Source organism: Kogia breviceps, chromosome 6 (assembly GCF_026419965.1).
Source record: "Kogia breviceps isolate mKogBre1 chromosome 6, mKogBre1 haplotype 1, whole genome shotgun sequence".
Taxonomy (NCBI): Eukaryota; Metazoa; Chordata; class Mammalia; order Artiodactyla; family Physeteridae; genus Kogia; species Kogia breviceps.
In genome coordinates, this window is record NC_081315.1 from 4,774,098 (window position 1) to 4,789,636 (window position 15,539).

The window sequence follows — 15,539 nt, forward strand, 5'->3', positions numbered from 1 at the left end:
AATACAACCAACCCCTAAACCTGTAAATGCCTCAAGGTTATGAAATCCAAACCTAAGGGCAACCAGTCACCAACAACTAGGCTTTAATCTGTAGCCAATTCGTACTTTCCTTACGCCTTCTCTCTATAAAAGTTTCCCCTAGTTCCCCTCTTCAGAATGCTTCTAACCACTTTTGGTAGGGCGCTGCCGGATTTGAATGGATTTTTGCTCAGATAAACTCAACATTTTAATATGCTTCAGTTTATCTTTTAACATTGCTAATAAACTCAAGGGTGCCATTCTGCGGAGTGAATCTGCATATGCATCCCCTCATTTTACTCCGAGGGAGCAAATAGATGGAACCGTGATGCAAGAAGTAGTTGTCCTTTCTCTTAGGGACAATTTATACAAATCCCCTTGTGCTTCAAACCCTGGTTTACCTCTGCAACCCTATAAAGTCCAAGTTTTCCCATATTGCTGTGCACGTTTCCCAGTCTGACCTAATCTCATTTCCTTTCCAACTCAAACCCATCATAGTATCCTCTCTAAATCCTGCTCTCTGATCAGAAAATTATCTTTTGGCTTCTATTTCTTATGAAAACATGTTCTTCACCATACTGACTTTAAGAAAATCTGGCTACCCCTTAAGAAAACCATTTGTCCAATAATTTTAACAAGTGGAGACTAATTTTTTTCCTCACGTCTATTCTACCTCAATGGAAGGAAGATGGTCAAAAATTAAATGTTTCCCTATTGGCACTTCTGGATTTCTTCCTCTTCCCAAATGAGTTTTCTTTCATCAGATAGATAGATAGATAGATAGATAGATAGATAGATAGATAGATAGATAGATGGACGGAGGATAAATAGAAGCTACTCCTTTGAATGTCAGGTCATTCAGTTACATAATTCTTTCCTATTCTCTCTCCATAATTTACCAATGATTTACCCCTCAATTCACAATATTTCTGTCTACCTTAACTCTTTATCAATATCCACAGAAACTTCAAAATGCATATGAATAAACCACCAGGAAGAGTTCTATGCTTCTTTTCATAGCAAATGATCATTAACCTTCTCTCTTCCAATGACCTTTTCCTACATGCCAGCGTGCCAAAAGGAATATGATCATACCTTGGGTCACTTCATCCTGAAGTCCTTATTTCAAGCATTACAGGTCTGTTTTGGAATAACATATGTTCTTAAAACCATAAATGTGTTACTGTGTAGCTGAGTGCCTGACCGCACTAGTCACATACACAATACTTAGGGGAGAAACCCTGTTTGTTATTATGTTTCAAATAAAGACTTTACATTTGTTAAGGCTTTTTCAGTGAGCTATTATCCTATGAGACACACATTTGAATATTAAGCAAATTTGGAGCATATTTCTACAAGGACAATTTTCACTGAAGCAAGCATTAGTAAAGCTCAGATTTCACCATAGACCCAAGGAGAGCCCTGAATTCTTGCTGTTGGAGAAGGCAATTTAAGAGAAGCAGGAGAGCGATACAGACAATAGAGATGAACCTCAGGCACTTGGTTAGATTTGGGGAATGGAACTAAGAGAGAACACCAAACGAGCAAGGTTTCACACCGTCAGCATGGTCTTTGGGAAGAGCCAGAACATGCGATTTTGCCTTTAGTGCATAGAACTGGTTAGTGGCTGAGACCACTCAGTTCTACCACCTCATTCTGAATAGGATCCAGGCAGCATAGCACAGATTTAAGAAAAGATACAGGGCTGCCTAGACCAAAGTAAATTAAATGTCCATTTACCCGTTGTCGATAAAGAGAGAATAGACATTTTAAAACAAGAATGCTCAACAGGGCTTCCCTGGTGGCGCAGTGGTTGGGAGTCCGCCTGCCGATGCAGGGGTCGCGGGTTCGTGCCCTGGTCCGGGAGGACCCCACATGCCGCGGAGCGGCTAAGCCCGTGGGCCGTGGCCGCTGAGCCTGCGCGTCCGGAGCCTGTGCTCCGCAACGGGAGGGGCCACGGCAGTGAGAGGCCCGCATACAGCAAAAAAAAAAAAAAAAAAAAAAAAAAAAAAAAAAAAAAAGAATGCTCAACAAATACTTTAAATGTGATTGAAATATTACCTTTGTCATAGAGTAATTAAGACACGTATATGGGAGAGGAGAGAGTGAGGAACTGTTCTGTTTCTGTAAAAATGCTCCAACACTCTGTCCCCTGTCATCCAACCCCATGTCCCTCGGGAAGGCGAAAATCCTCCCCAAGGGTGAAATGGACGTGATACACATTCGAGGAAAGAGAGAGATGTGGGCTTTCACCTGGCTCTGAGGGTATAAAAAATAAGGCAGAAGACAGAAGATAAGAATTTCTACTAGTCTCAGGGACTGAATACTTATTTGCCAAAGGAAAGACTGTGCCAGATATTGCTTTATTTATTTTTTTAACATCTTTATTGGAGTATAATTGCTTTACAATGATGTGTTAGTTTCTGCTGTATAACAAAGTGAATCAGCTATACGTATACATATATCCCCATATCTCCTCCCTCTTGCAGATATCGGTTTTTGATGTTGGTATTATTATATTCTATAACTTGACATAAGTTTTTAAGAAAGGCACATAGATGTTTGCAACTATTGAAAGTGATGTACTTGGTTATACACATTTAGGGGGAGAATCCAAATAAAAGAGAACTATATTGTTTTGAGTGATGAGGAATTTGGAGCCCCAGGGAAAATTAAGGAGTTGAAACGGAGAGATAGACTTGGGTCCTGCGTCTGTGGTACAGAAAATGCAAGGCATGATCTGGACAGAGCAAAAGGAAAGGAAAAGTGTACAAAGTGCTTCATCTAAACTGGATTTCAATGTGTGATTTGTGGAATATGTGATATAATCCCATTCTCTACCACCCTATACATCTTCAGTCATTCAACCAAGTACATATTGCTTTTTGCAAATGGATTATGTGTGTGTGTGTGTGTGTGTGTGTAGCTCAAAGAGAAATGCAAAGGGAATGGCAGACATCTGGATTATAGAAATGTAATAGTATTATTACAATTACTACTACTATTATCATTACTCAGTTACTGTACTATACTAACTGAGGACCTATATAATTTTAAAATATTTAAATTGTAAAATATAGTCAATTAAAGCATATTGTTTCTTTCATAACACATCTATGTCTGTCTTAATCAAGATATTGCTTTCAATTATTTCTTATAACTTGGTTTTAGGGGTGAGAAAAAACTGCACAAAACTAGGTATTTTACAGTTTGACAGGTAAGGATATTTTAGTATAATATATATCAGCATCTTAAAAACAAAATATAAAATATATACATATATATATGATATTTGTTTTAAGTTTAGTTCAATTGAACATCATATCTGTAAAGACAGGGGCACTGTATCCTCTGGAGAAAAATGCCCAACACCACAGTGGCTGCAGAATGATGCCAGGTACTCGTCTCTAGCCTAGAACTCAGGATCTAACAACATTCATACTAGCTACGTGAGATAAGCAGATGAGTACTTCAATGATATGAGCAAAATAAATAAATGAATAAATAAATAAAACATGCTACCATTTATTTTTTCTGATTTCTTAGAATAACCAAACTATTTTTCTTCTTTTGTAAGAAACATGTTTTCATTGTGAAAATTGGTATTAAAATGTTTGCATATTTAATAATGTGTACATAGGGCTTCCCTGGTGGCGCAGTGGTTGAGAGTCCGCCTGCCGATGCAGGGGACGCGGGTTCGTGCCCCGGTCCGGGAGGATCCCACGTGCCGCGGAGCGGCTGGGCCCGTGAGCCGTGGCCGCTGCGCCTGCGCATCCGGAGCCTGTGCTCCGCAACGGGAGAAGCCACAACAGTGAGAGGCCCGCGTACCGCAAAAAAAAAAAAAAAAAAAAAATAATAATAATAATGTGTACATAGATTTCTGGGTATTAATGGCTGATTTGTTCTCACCTATCAGCCGATTGTAAACATTAAAAAATGCAAAGGATGAACTGGATGGAAATACTGATGAGTTGCTCATCCACTAACTCAAGCATGTGTGCCCTCTTTATATTTCCATTATCCTCCATGGTATGCACAGGAAACTTAGATTGGAAAATTTAATTACAGCTAACTATCACGTCATGTTTTCTATGTGCTAGTTATGTTTCTAAGAAGTCTACATTTTCAAAACAATATCAACATCACATCCAGCTTACATACTAGGTGTTATTATCATTCCCAATATGTAGAAAGGGAAGTTGAAACACAGAGGGTTTGGGTCATTTGCTAAAGGCTGCACAGGAATTAAGTAGCAGATATGAGTGCAGGTTCTATCATCAAAGTTCTTAAACTGTGATACTATAGATCTTATCCTCTTTAACTGTTGCTTTTTATTATCTCTTTCTTCTCTCAACTACCTCTAGTTTCTAATTTACTTGAAAATCTGCAGGAGAAGCTTTAGAATATATATTCATTATGTGGAGTATGAACAGAACACTGGCAGCCAGCTTTTATGCTGAATTTATAAAACCTCAAAGCCAAATTATGTTCGTTAATTTTTACTTGTCATTGGCAGTATCTTGGAATTACAGATTACATTTCTGCTAATAATAGCTTGTAAATTATTAGCAGACACCATTAAGATCCTTTCCCCTTTTACTCTTTTAATTGAAATTATTTTGAACCTTGATATTAAATGATGATATTATATGTTTCCAAGTTGATTTTTAAAGTCATATATATTATTGACATTAATATTATAATACTTGGAATACAAGTTCTTTAAAAGCACCTGTAACCTAAAAACACACAAGTCAAAAACAATATTTATGCTCGTAAGAGCTAGAAATGTATTACATCTTTTCCACGGCGTCAGTTACAACCTTCCGGTTTTTTCATAGCTGATTGCCGACAGATGAGATGCTAACATTTCCACTCTATAAAGCTGAAGGAAGGACTGGGGCATGTCTTCAGGGGTTAGTAAATATTACCTCCCCAGATCCTTCCTTGCCTGTACCTTGTGGATGGTCAACATATAAATAGGATTCTGAAGATCCTTTCTGCTCTCACATGAGAACTTTCAGATGAATTGGAAGGGCACTTTTCAGATATAAAAGCAAATACAAACCAAAGGTAACAGGAAAAAACAAAACTAAACGCTGTAGCAGATGACTTTATTATGGGTTGCGCTCTGTCCTCCCCAAAGATACGTTACAGTCTTAACCCTGAGGACTTCAGAATGTAAACTTTTTTGGAAATAGGGTCATTGAAGATGTAATTAGATACTGTAAGATGCAGTCCTGCTAGATAGAGTAGGGTGGACCCTCAGTCCAATATGCCTGGTATCCTTTGAAGAAGGGGCAGAACCATGTGAAAACAAAGACACAGAGAGAAGCTATTTGAATGCAAAGGAAGGACCGGAGCGATGCACCTACAAGCCAAGGAACGCCTGGCGCTACCGGAAGCCAAAAGAGGCAGGAAAAGACTCTCCCCCGCAAGGGGCTTCAGATAGAGCATAGCCCTGCCGACACCTCCATCGCAGACGCTGAGCCTCCAGCCTGACAGAGAGGTGGTCTGAGCCACCCAGTTTGCGGTGCTTTGTTATGGCCACCCTAGGAAACTGATATAAACTTGGATGTAGCAGAAACTTGAAACAATTATAGGTGAGTGCTGTCAAGGCCATTTTCCAGTGATGAGCAATTTTCTCTTTGGACTCAGAAGTGGGTCCTAGATTTGGTCAGATCATGTGTCTTACCCAACCGGTGGTTAAAGTAGTGTAGACATGTTAATGAAAACTAAAAACTATTATAAAATAGAAAGGTAAGAAACAAAACCAAAAACACAATATATTTGAATATGTCAGACATGCATAGATCCAAGTGACATGCCTTAATTATAAATTCATTTTAACTGAATTATGTCATTTCTTTACTAGAAATGTAAGATTCTAAAGAGTTTCGTTCTTGAAAAATAAATTATGACATGTATGACAACATGAATATCCTAATTAAAAGTTTTCTAACTTTACCGTAAAATTCCAGAGTTTACTTCCTTGAATCCCAGGGCCTGGGAGTTAGTAACTACTCATTAAATGTAAGCTGAACTAAAGAAGATAATGAAAACGGTGTGTTTTTAAATTACCTAGAATGACAAGTCAATTTGCTCACAAAGTCACTTTGATATGAAGTCTCTAAACTAAGTTACACTATCCCCAAACTTGAAATACTTGCATAATAAGACTGATATTCCACATTGTTGGATTTTTAAAGTAAGCCATAAAATTAGATGTGAATGGCATGATATCGTGGAAATAGACAATTGAATTTTTTTTAAACTATATTTTCTCTTAAGCACAGCAGGAAAATCCACCTTAAGATCCACTATAGGAATTACCATGGACTCAGCAACACTCCTCAGGGCTATCACCAATTTCCTAGTCGCCCTGGAGTGGCTTCTCTCCTTTGCTCCCTAAAAACCTATATATATTTGTGGAGAAATCTTATGTCCATCATTTTATATTTCCATCACTATCCACAACTAATTTACGTTCTTAAATCTGGGTATTTCAATTTCCTTCAGCAGTCTGTCTCAGTAACACACACATTAAAATATTTCTAATTTTCCAAAATGGCTCACATATAGACCTTTTGTTTATTAAAATGTTCTCTTCTCTTTAATAACAATTTGTCTATATGTATCATTTTGGTGGCAATTTTCAAAGAAATGAAATGTAATAATGTTGACATAATATTAAAATCAGATTTAATATACCTGATCTTTGGTAATTTTAAAAGTACTGGAGTAGGTCAATAATTGAATACCTTCTTAAATCACTTATTTACAATATGTTATAGATGTACTCAATTGCTGTTCAGTAATGCCCTTGAATACCAGATAAACAAGCTTCCACTGACTGGTAGAAAATTAAACATTGCAAAAGCTCCAGAATATATCTGGGGATATTTTATAAATTCTGTAAGAGAGAACTGGCAATTCTTTTAGGTATTTAAGATATAGAAACCTGTCAAAAGGAGATATCTCGGGGCTTCCCTTCCCTGGTGGCGCAGCGGTTGAGAGTCTGCCTGCCGATGCAGGGGACGCGGGTTCGCGCCCCGGTCCGGGAAGATCCCACGTGCCGCGGAGCGGCTGGGCCCGTGAGCCGTGGCCGCTGAGCCTGCGCGTCCGGAGCCTGTGCTCCGCAACGGGAGAGGCCACGGCAGTGAGAGGATCGCGTACCGCGAAAGAAAAAAAAAAAGTAGGAAATTGTACATCATATAAATGGTACTTTAAATTAATACTGCTGAGAGAGTAGTCAAATTTTTCTCTTAAATATTTTATGTCTATAGTCAAATTAGATGCATAAAAATATTTTTTAGTTTTATAGCATAAATTCACACAAATATAAATATATTGCATATGCTATACTTAAATTAGCTTGTTAATTTAGTCATTAATCCTACCTGAGTTAGTTCATTGATATCTACAAGTCCATTACTGTCGGCATCAAAATATTTAAACATTTGATCCACCAGCAACTTCTTCCGAAATATGTCATCGCCGTTAGGGTTTTCATTGTCTTGTGTAACATATTTTTGATTTTGTGACTCTAAAAGCATGCTTTTCATCTTGCTGTATTGAGTGGCCTCGCAGTTATCTCCTGTAACAAAAGAACTAAGTTATTTTCAAAACAATATTATTAGAAAGGAATCATTTATTTTGTTAATGTTTTAAGCTGATAGCTAGTAGATTACATACTTTGTACATAATATTTATGTTTCTACTTGCATACTTTACTACTTGTACAAGGAAAACAGAATGGGCTATTTACATGAGAGGATAGAAAATTTTCATTAGTATCAAATCCAGTAACGACACAAGTACTGTGTGTTTTCTCGATGACAAAGTCATTGATTCTACGAACGTACGTAGAAAAACATGATAGCTTCAATTGGCTCCAATGTTTAAATACACTACCTTAGTTTAACTCCTCACTATACATGTCTATAGTGATAATTTCACAGGTTTTGAACATGAAGTTCAGGGAGATGAAATGGCTCTCACCCAAACGAAGGGTTAGATTGTGCTGGATTTTGTGCTTAAACTGACATATATCTGGCCCCAAAAGAGTACAGCAAGTTTTTAATTGGAAATATTTATATTTTTTTACATTTGGATTTGTTTTGAAGAAGTTTGTGTGTGTGTGTAATTACATTTTTTTCTCGATTCTATTTTTAATGATGCTAAGCTCATATTTGTTTTCTTCCAAAAGTTTATTAATTTACTTATTTTTCTGATATTCATCTATTTCTCCATTTAGAGTCTTGGTGTATAATATGAAATATGTTTCCATTTTGTATCTTGAAGTCTTAACCCGTCAAGTTCATTTCCACAGCTAAAGTATGAGCTTACTGAAGTAACGACACATTACAGATTTTCAGCATCTCCCATAAAATAATCAGCAGAATACTGGGAACTTCACAGTCAATGGAAATAGTTGCTTGGCTTAATATCTTCAAAAATAACTGCAGTTGCTCTAATATCTTGACATCATGATTTTACAAAGGATTTTTCTTACAATAGTCCCCATGCTGATGTCTTTATAACACATTGAAATGAAATGTGCTTACTATTGATAGTAAATGTGATATAAAATGTATACAGAAAATACAATGTGTAATGTAATTTATAAATAAAAAAGTAGGCATTATAATAGCTGAGAATTTTCACAATATATTTTTTAGGAAAAAACCTAACTTTATAGTTGTGGTTCATTTTGACAATTAAGCTGTGACAGAATCTACAATATTTCTAAAGATTTGAAAATATATGTCTGAGAAGCATGGGCTTGAGGTCTCATCCCTTTTCCAGACAAGATGGAGAACAATCTCTTCCAGAGAGATGAGAGACTATCTTGTTTTTCAAAGACAGTGAAATGGCTTCTGTTTCTCAGCAATTTTAGTGTTTAGCAATCCTGTCAAGAACTTTTTTTACAAGATGTAAACGTTGTACCAAAAATTAAGTGAATTTTGCAGTATTCTGTTCTCAGTAAAGAATAATACTAAGAATATGTTTTCATACTAGAACAGAAATCACTGACAAAAGGGAAAAGTAATCGAGTCCAGAGGGCTAGGTACCAATGTTGGTGTCTGTGAAAGATGCATAAGAGGAGCCTTCAAATACGTGTGTGTGTGTGTGTGTGTGTGTGTGTGTGTGTGCAGCAGGAAGAGGGAGAAAACCATTCCAGCAGCCCTCCCTGGGATTCCTGTATTTGACCTTGGACCTGCCTGTTCTTTCATTTGACTGATGGGAAGGAGGTTGGAGTCTGGGGAAGTGACCTGTGTCCATCCCTGATGAGCAGGTGAGAACATGGGAAATAGAATTTAAGTGCTGAACACCTTTTAACTGATATTTGAAATCTGGTGTGAGGAGACGCAATTTTAGGTTGTTACACTCCAATTTTGATCAAATCAAGTAATACAATCATCATCATGCTTTCTCTATAGATACTTTTTCCCCAAATTGTAAATTCCCTGACAAGTCCAGGTATTGAGGTAGTTGCTGGCAATCCAAAGAAAACAAAAATAAAAGCACTGCAGTTAAGGCATTCACATTCTATGGAAATGTGCAATGAACAGTCCTAAAATTATGTAAAGCTTTGTAGAATTTAGAGATTTTAAATAATCGCTGTTATAGATTTTTTTTAGTAATAAATAGATACATCTATTATTAATATATAGATTACATGTAATGCAGGCTTTCTATGTGCCAGGAACTTTTTAATGTATTAACTCACATAACTCACGACAATCCAAAAAGAAAAACCTTATCACTATTTTACAGATGAAGAACTAAGACACAGAGATATTAAATAACTTGCTCAAAATTACAGAGCTAGAAAGGAGCACAGTGATTTTTACACCCAAGCAATATCTCTTTTAGCCTTTATTCTCTACTTTTCTCATCTTCAGAACTGACTTTAAAATCAACTTATACATGGATTCAGTAAATTTGTCCAAGGATTATTTGGAAAGTGAAAAAAAATCTAATAATAAACTCCAGTCAATATCATTGCTTAAACTGCAGGTAGAGAAAAAAGAACTTGCAAAGGGAGAGAGAGAAAAAGAAAAGGAGTATCTGAGAAATAGCAAGAAAACTATAAGTACTGAAGAGGAAGCTAATGGGAAAAGAACTTTTCAAGAAAGAGGGTGTGATGAAATGTTAAATGTTTCAGAGTACAAATAAGATAAGAAATGAAACATGCTCATTAGATTCCTTAAGTTGGAGGTAATTGATGACAATAAAGGTAAATTTTAGTGAATAAATGGAAAAGTCCTATTACAATGGGTTAAAATGAGTAAAAACAAAATGACGATTTGGAAATATTAAATGTTTACCACCCTTTTAATAAGTATCAATATAAAAAAATAGAATTAATGAAAAAGAATAGATATTTAGAAATAAACATCAATGTATATTAAGAAATCACGGCCTCATCCAAGAATAATTTCAAGAAGGAAGTTAAGAAATTTTAGTTTGTTGATTTGTTTGCTTTGGTAGGATTCCTTTCTCAATACTTGATCAATCCATGGTGTTAGGAAAAGAAACCTGACACCTGCTGGTGTTAGGCAGCGAAAGGAAGGAAAACTTCTCCTGGACCCACTTGGTGCTCTTGGAAACCAGTAAGAGATCACCTCTGCTGTGCCTGTTCTAGACACTGAGGACAAGACGAATGAGGTCACCACCTGATGGTACCTATACCATCCTCCTGCCCATGAATGCAGATTCCAGGGCTGTGCTGACTCTGGTCTCAGAGTGATTCTAGGGCAGTTAAAATCCACCTAGTCTTGTGGGGCCCAGAAGAAGGCAGAATCTCTGACTTTCTTTTCTTTTTTCTTTTTTTCTCATTTAAGTAATAGATTCATAATTTTATTCCAACTAAACTATTTTGTGAAACAAAAAACATGCTTGATAATGCCACGTGGCCAAAACATGCATGCTATTCCTGTATTCTTATTATGTGCACAGGTTCTCACTTGTTTTGATTTTTTAAATTAATTTTTATCAGAGTAGAGTTGATTTACAATGTTGTGCTAGTTCCTGCTGTACAGCAAAGTGAATCAGTCATACATATATACATATCCGCTCTTTTTTAGATTCTGTTCCCATATAGGTCATTACAGAGCATTGAGTAAAGTTCCCCATGCTGTATAGCAGGTTATTGTTGGTTCTCTATTTTATATATAGCAGTGTGTATATGTCAATCCCAGTCTCCCAATTTATCCCACCCCCCTCCCCCGCTTTCCCCCTTGGTAACCATAAGTTTGTTTTCTACATCTGTGACTCTGTTTCTGTTTTGTAAATAGGTTCATGTGTACACTTTTTTTTAGATTCCACATGTAAGTGATAACCTGTGAGATTTGTCTGTCTCATTCTGGCTCTCTGCCTTTCAAATGGTCACACCTATGTATTGGCAAGGCTTCTCCAAGATTCCACTGAACTGAGGATAATTACATTTTATATATCTGATAGTACCACCAGCAGTTTTGAGTACATGATAAGTGCTCAAAATTATAGATCCTATCAATTATGCTTAACACTTTTTCAAAGCCTGAAATTTGTTCTTATCTCTTTGAAATTACACTTTTATCCTTCCCTTCCATCCATCAAGAAGTACCAATTCCTTTCAACATAAAAATAATCAAATCTAAGTATATAAGAATATTACTTGTCTCCTTTTAGCATTTATATTTCAAATTTGATTAGTTTGATCCTAATATAAGCTGAAATCTTAGAAATTAAAAGGATACAAATTAAATGTTTTCATTTTAGCATCAATTCTTTTCATGTATTAGAATGTATACTGGAATTGTTTTTTCCTCAAACTATTTAACAATTGCTAAAAGAAAACTTTTACATTTTAATATGTAAACATTTTAAAAAAGTAAATATTTTCTAAAATGTGTTTTAGAAAAATACTTTGCATTTATAACATAAGGAATGTATGAAAACTTTAGTATGTTGATTTAATATGCATCTGTGCATAAATTCAACATGGAAAACTATTATATTTAAATTCATTTGTAAATTGTTAAACTGTGTGTTTGAAGGAATTAAAATGATCTTGGTTAAAAGTAGTCTGAACAAAATTAAAATTAAACTTTAACTGGAGTATCTACTAAAATATGGAAAATCTAATGGTGTAAATTGTTTTATATTACATAAACTTTACTTAAAAGTTCTTATTAAAACATGTTTACAGTTACATATAAGATTAATGTAAAACTATTATGTTTCAGATACTATTCTAATTCTGGAAATTTACTAATACAAGCACACCTACACATACCACTTCACAACTTTCTACATTTAAAGAACCATGATTTCCTCATGGAGAGGGAATTTTTTTTTAAACAATAGACTTTACTTTTCAGAGCAGTTTTATTTTCATAGAAAAATTGAGCAGAAAATACAGATTTTCCATGTACCCTTTGCCCCCCCCATATGCACAGAATCCCCCACTATCAACATCCCCACAAAAATTGATGAACTTACAGTGATGTCACTGTCACAAAAACCCCTATATTAGAGTTCATTAGTACATAGGGTTCTTGGTGTTACATACTCCATAGGTTTTAACAAATGTATAATGACATGTGTGCACCTGTATCTACAGAGTAGTTTCACTGCCCTAAAGATCCTCTGTGCTCTCTGCCTATCCATCTCTCCATCCTCCTTAACCCCTGACAAACACTGACCTTTTTACTGTCTCCATAGTTCTGCCTTTTCCAGACTGTCATAGATTTGGAATTGTATACACTATGTAGACTTCTCAGATTGGCTTCTGAGAAGTCAATGCATTTAAGATTCCTTTGTGTCATGGCTTGTTAGCTCATTTCTTTTTATCACTGAATAACATTCCACTGTCTGCATGGACCACAGTTTATTTATCCACTTACCTACTGAAGGACATCATTATTGCTTCCAAGTTTTGGCAATTTTGAGTAAAGCTGCTGTAAACATCCATGTTTAGGTATCTGTGTGGACTTAAATTTTCAAATCCTTATCCTCAGGAGCATAATTACTGGATTGTATGTAAGATTCTGTTTAGTTGTATACAAAATCACCAAACTGTCTTCCAAAATGGCTGTACCAGTTTGCATTCTCATCGGCAATGGATGAGAGTTCCTGTTGCTCCAAACCCTCACCAGCACTTGGTGTTGTCAGTGTTTTGGACTCACCATTACAATAGGTGTGTAGTGGCATCATGTTGTCTTACAGGGAATTTTTTAAATGAATGAGGGACTATATTTCACAAGAGACATTGGTTCCATAACCTTTCCCCCACTCTCTGCACACACACAATGTGATTTGGCTTAATTTAACATCTCCTTAAACGTTGTTGACTGGTTAAATGAAAATGATTAAAAACACAATTAATTCAATTGACATGCTTACTGATTAAGTTTGGGAATTAGTCTTACTGGAAATATAAGGGAAGTATTGTGAGTTAAATATCAATTCTCCAAACACTTTGTTCCTTATGATGTAACTATTTTTAAATAATATGCCACATGGTCATTGACAACTGCCTACATCTATACAAGCAGTATTAAAAAGGGGTTTGATTTTCTAGCTTGGCAAATGTGATATTATAATTTCAATAATGGTGTTCTAGTAACCAGGTCACTTTGCTCTCTTTACCCTGAAAGAACATTAATTAAAATGCTTTTGAGGGACGAGATCAGGCATCCCATGCTCTGTTTTCAATTATGTTCTTCAAAGGTGACACACTTCGGAGCAAGTAAGCAGCTTAGCTCTAACTACCCCCACCTTCTCTCATCACCCTCACAAACAGAATCACATATTATAAAGTAAAGATGCAGAGAATGCTGGCAGAAAACTCAACAAAATAAAACAGAGCACAATACAATGATGATGGTTATCTAGAATGCTTGGGAACCTTAGTGAAAAATGTATATTTATCTTACCTGAAATAAATACAACTTGTAATATAATTATCACAATTGCTCAAGTGTGTGATTTTAATGTTTAGTGAATTAACAGTCTTTTAAGTCATTATCTTTATAGTTAAAACCAAGAAAATATAGTATGTTTCATATGAAAAGGCATACCTCCTATAGAATATGTGATAAGTAGCTAATGGTGTCAGTTTATGAAATAAGTTTTTCCTAATTAATTATTGTTCATTTTCTGACAACCTTTCTATAAATATTTTGTACACAATATGAAGGCCTTTCATCTTTTCACATTTTTGCAATTGCTGTTAAAGTATGAGTGCAAAGTGCCTTAAAAATTATACTACACAGTTCTTACAGTTCTCATTGTGGTAGTCTGTATTTTATAGAGGTTTTAAATTTTGATTTATATTATCTGGATTTATAATATTTCAAGGCATAAAGATATATAAAAGATATTCTTGAATTTTTAAAAAATTTGATGAAAGTAATTTTAGAAAGTAATCAGGTTACAAAAAAGTGTCTATCCCTGAATCAAGTAGAGTCAAAACTAAGACTCATGTAACTCCATTAAGAGAGGACTCTTAGTATTTCTGAACACTAAATAATCTTGTTCAATAATTTTATCACAGTGCCCAATATGTGGTTTTCAATGAAAATTGTATTGTTTGCATTGATCTTACAGAAGATATGCTATTCATATCTGTGAAGCCATAGGCATATAATGATTTAAATCCAACATATAGACAGCAATTATTTTGTGCTGGCACTGTTCTAAGTATTTTACAGACATCTCATTTAATCTTTAAAATGATCCTGTGAACTAAGTAAAATTACTATACCATCTCCTTGAAATAATAATAAGCCCAATAACAGGCTTGACATTGGACTTTACATGAAAGAGTAAGAAAATTCTGACCCAATAATTGTAAGTGCATCATACTAGTTAACTCAGACATTTCGCATGAGGTACACAGGACTCACAAGCTGCATCTATTTTTCTCTTGAGAAGATAGAGAAGCTTTAATTATTCTTTCTTTTATGTTACTCTACAAATTTGTGTGAAATTCTGTCAAGAATTTACAGTTTTCTGAGGACTGCCTGCATACATATATTCATGTATATGAGTATACATATTCAATAATAAATGATGTGTCTTTTCTCTGCTACACTGAGAGAGAGAGAGGTCTTTTGGTTGATAGGATTTTTAATTTCCCCAACAATCATTAGGAATGCTGCATAATATTGACAGAACTGGCTCTCCAAGCCTGTCTAAACAACATAACTTCAAAAATGTGAATCAAATGGAGATATTAACAGGCAAACTTGACAAACCACAATGATAGAGAAGCACTGTAATACTTCTAGATGGAAAATGTAGATCAAGCAGCCATTAAGCATAGTGCCTTGGTGTGGAGCAAACCCAGAAATATACTCTTACAGGAATACAGTACTCTTCTATAAGCATCAGGTTTAATGCTAAATTTACATACAGTAGAAGGTTGAGGTTGAGTTAGTTTCTTCCTGAAGTTTATAGTTTGGTGTTAAGTTCCAAGTTATGAGCATAAGCATATGTCTTTCTCTGGTCACTGAATATCTTATTCA

At 35.4% G+C, this 15,539-nt stretch overlaps 1 protein-coding gene across 4 annotated transcripts in view; it reads right to left on the reverse strand.

The window, feature by feature from the left end:
* FSTL5 (follistatin like 5) overlaps nucleotides 1-15,539 on the reverse strand; it is a 688,483-nt gene that overhangs the window by 328,314 nt on the left and 344,630 nt on the right. For all 4 annotated transcript variants that reach the window (XM_059066275.2, XM_059066276.2, XM_067035457.1 and 1 more), the window contains exon 5: nucleotides 7,419-7,615. In XM_059066275.2, the coding sequence (XP_058922258.1) occupies nucleotides 7,419-7,615 (197 nt within the window). The remainder of the gene's footprint in view (nucleotides 1-7,418; nucleotides 7,616-15,539) is intronic.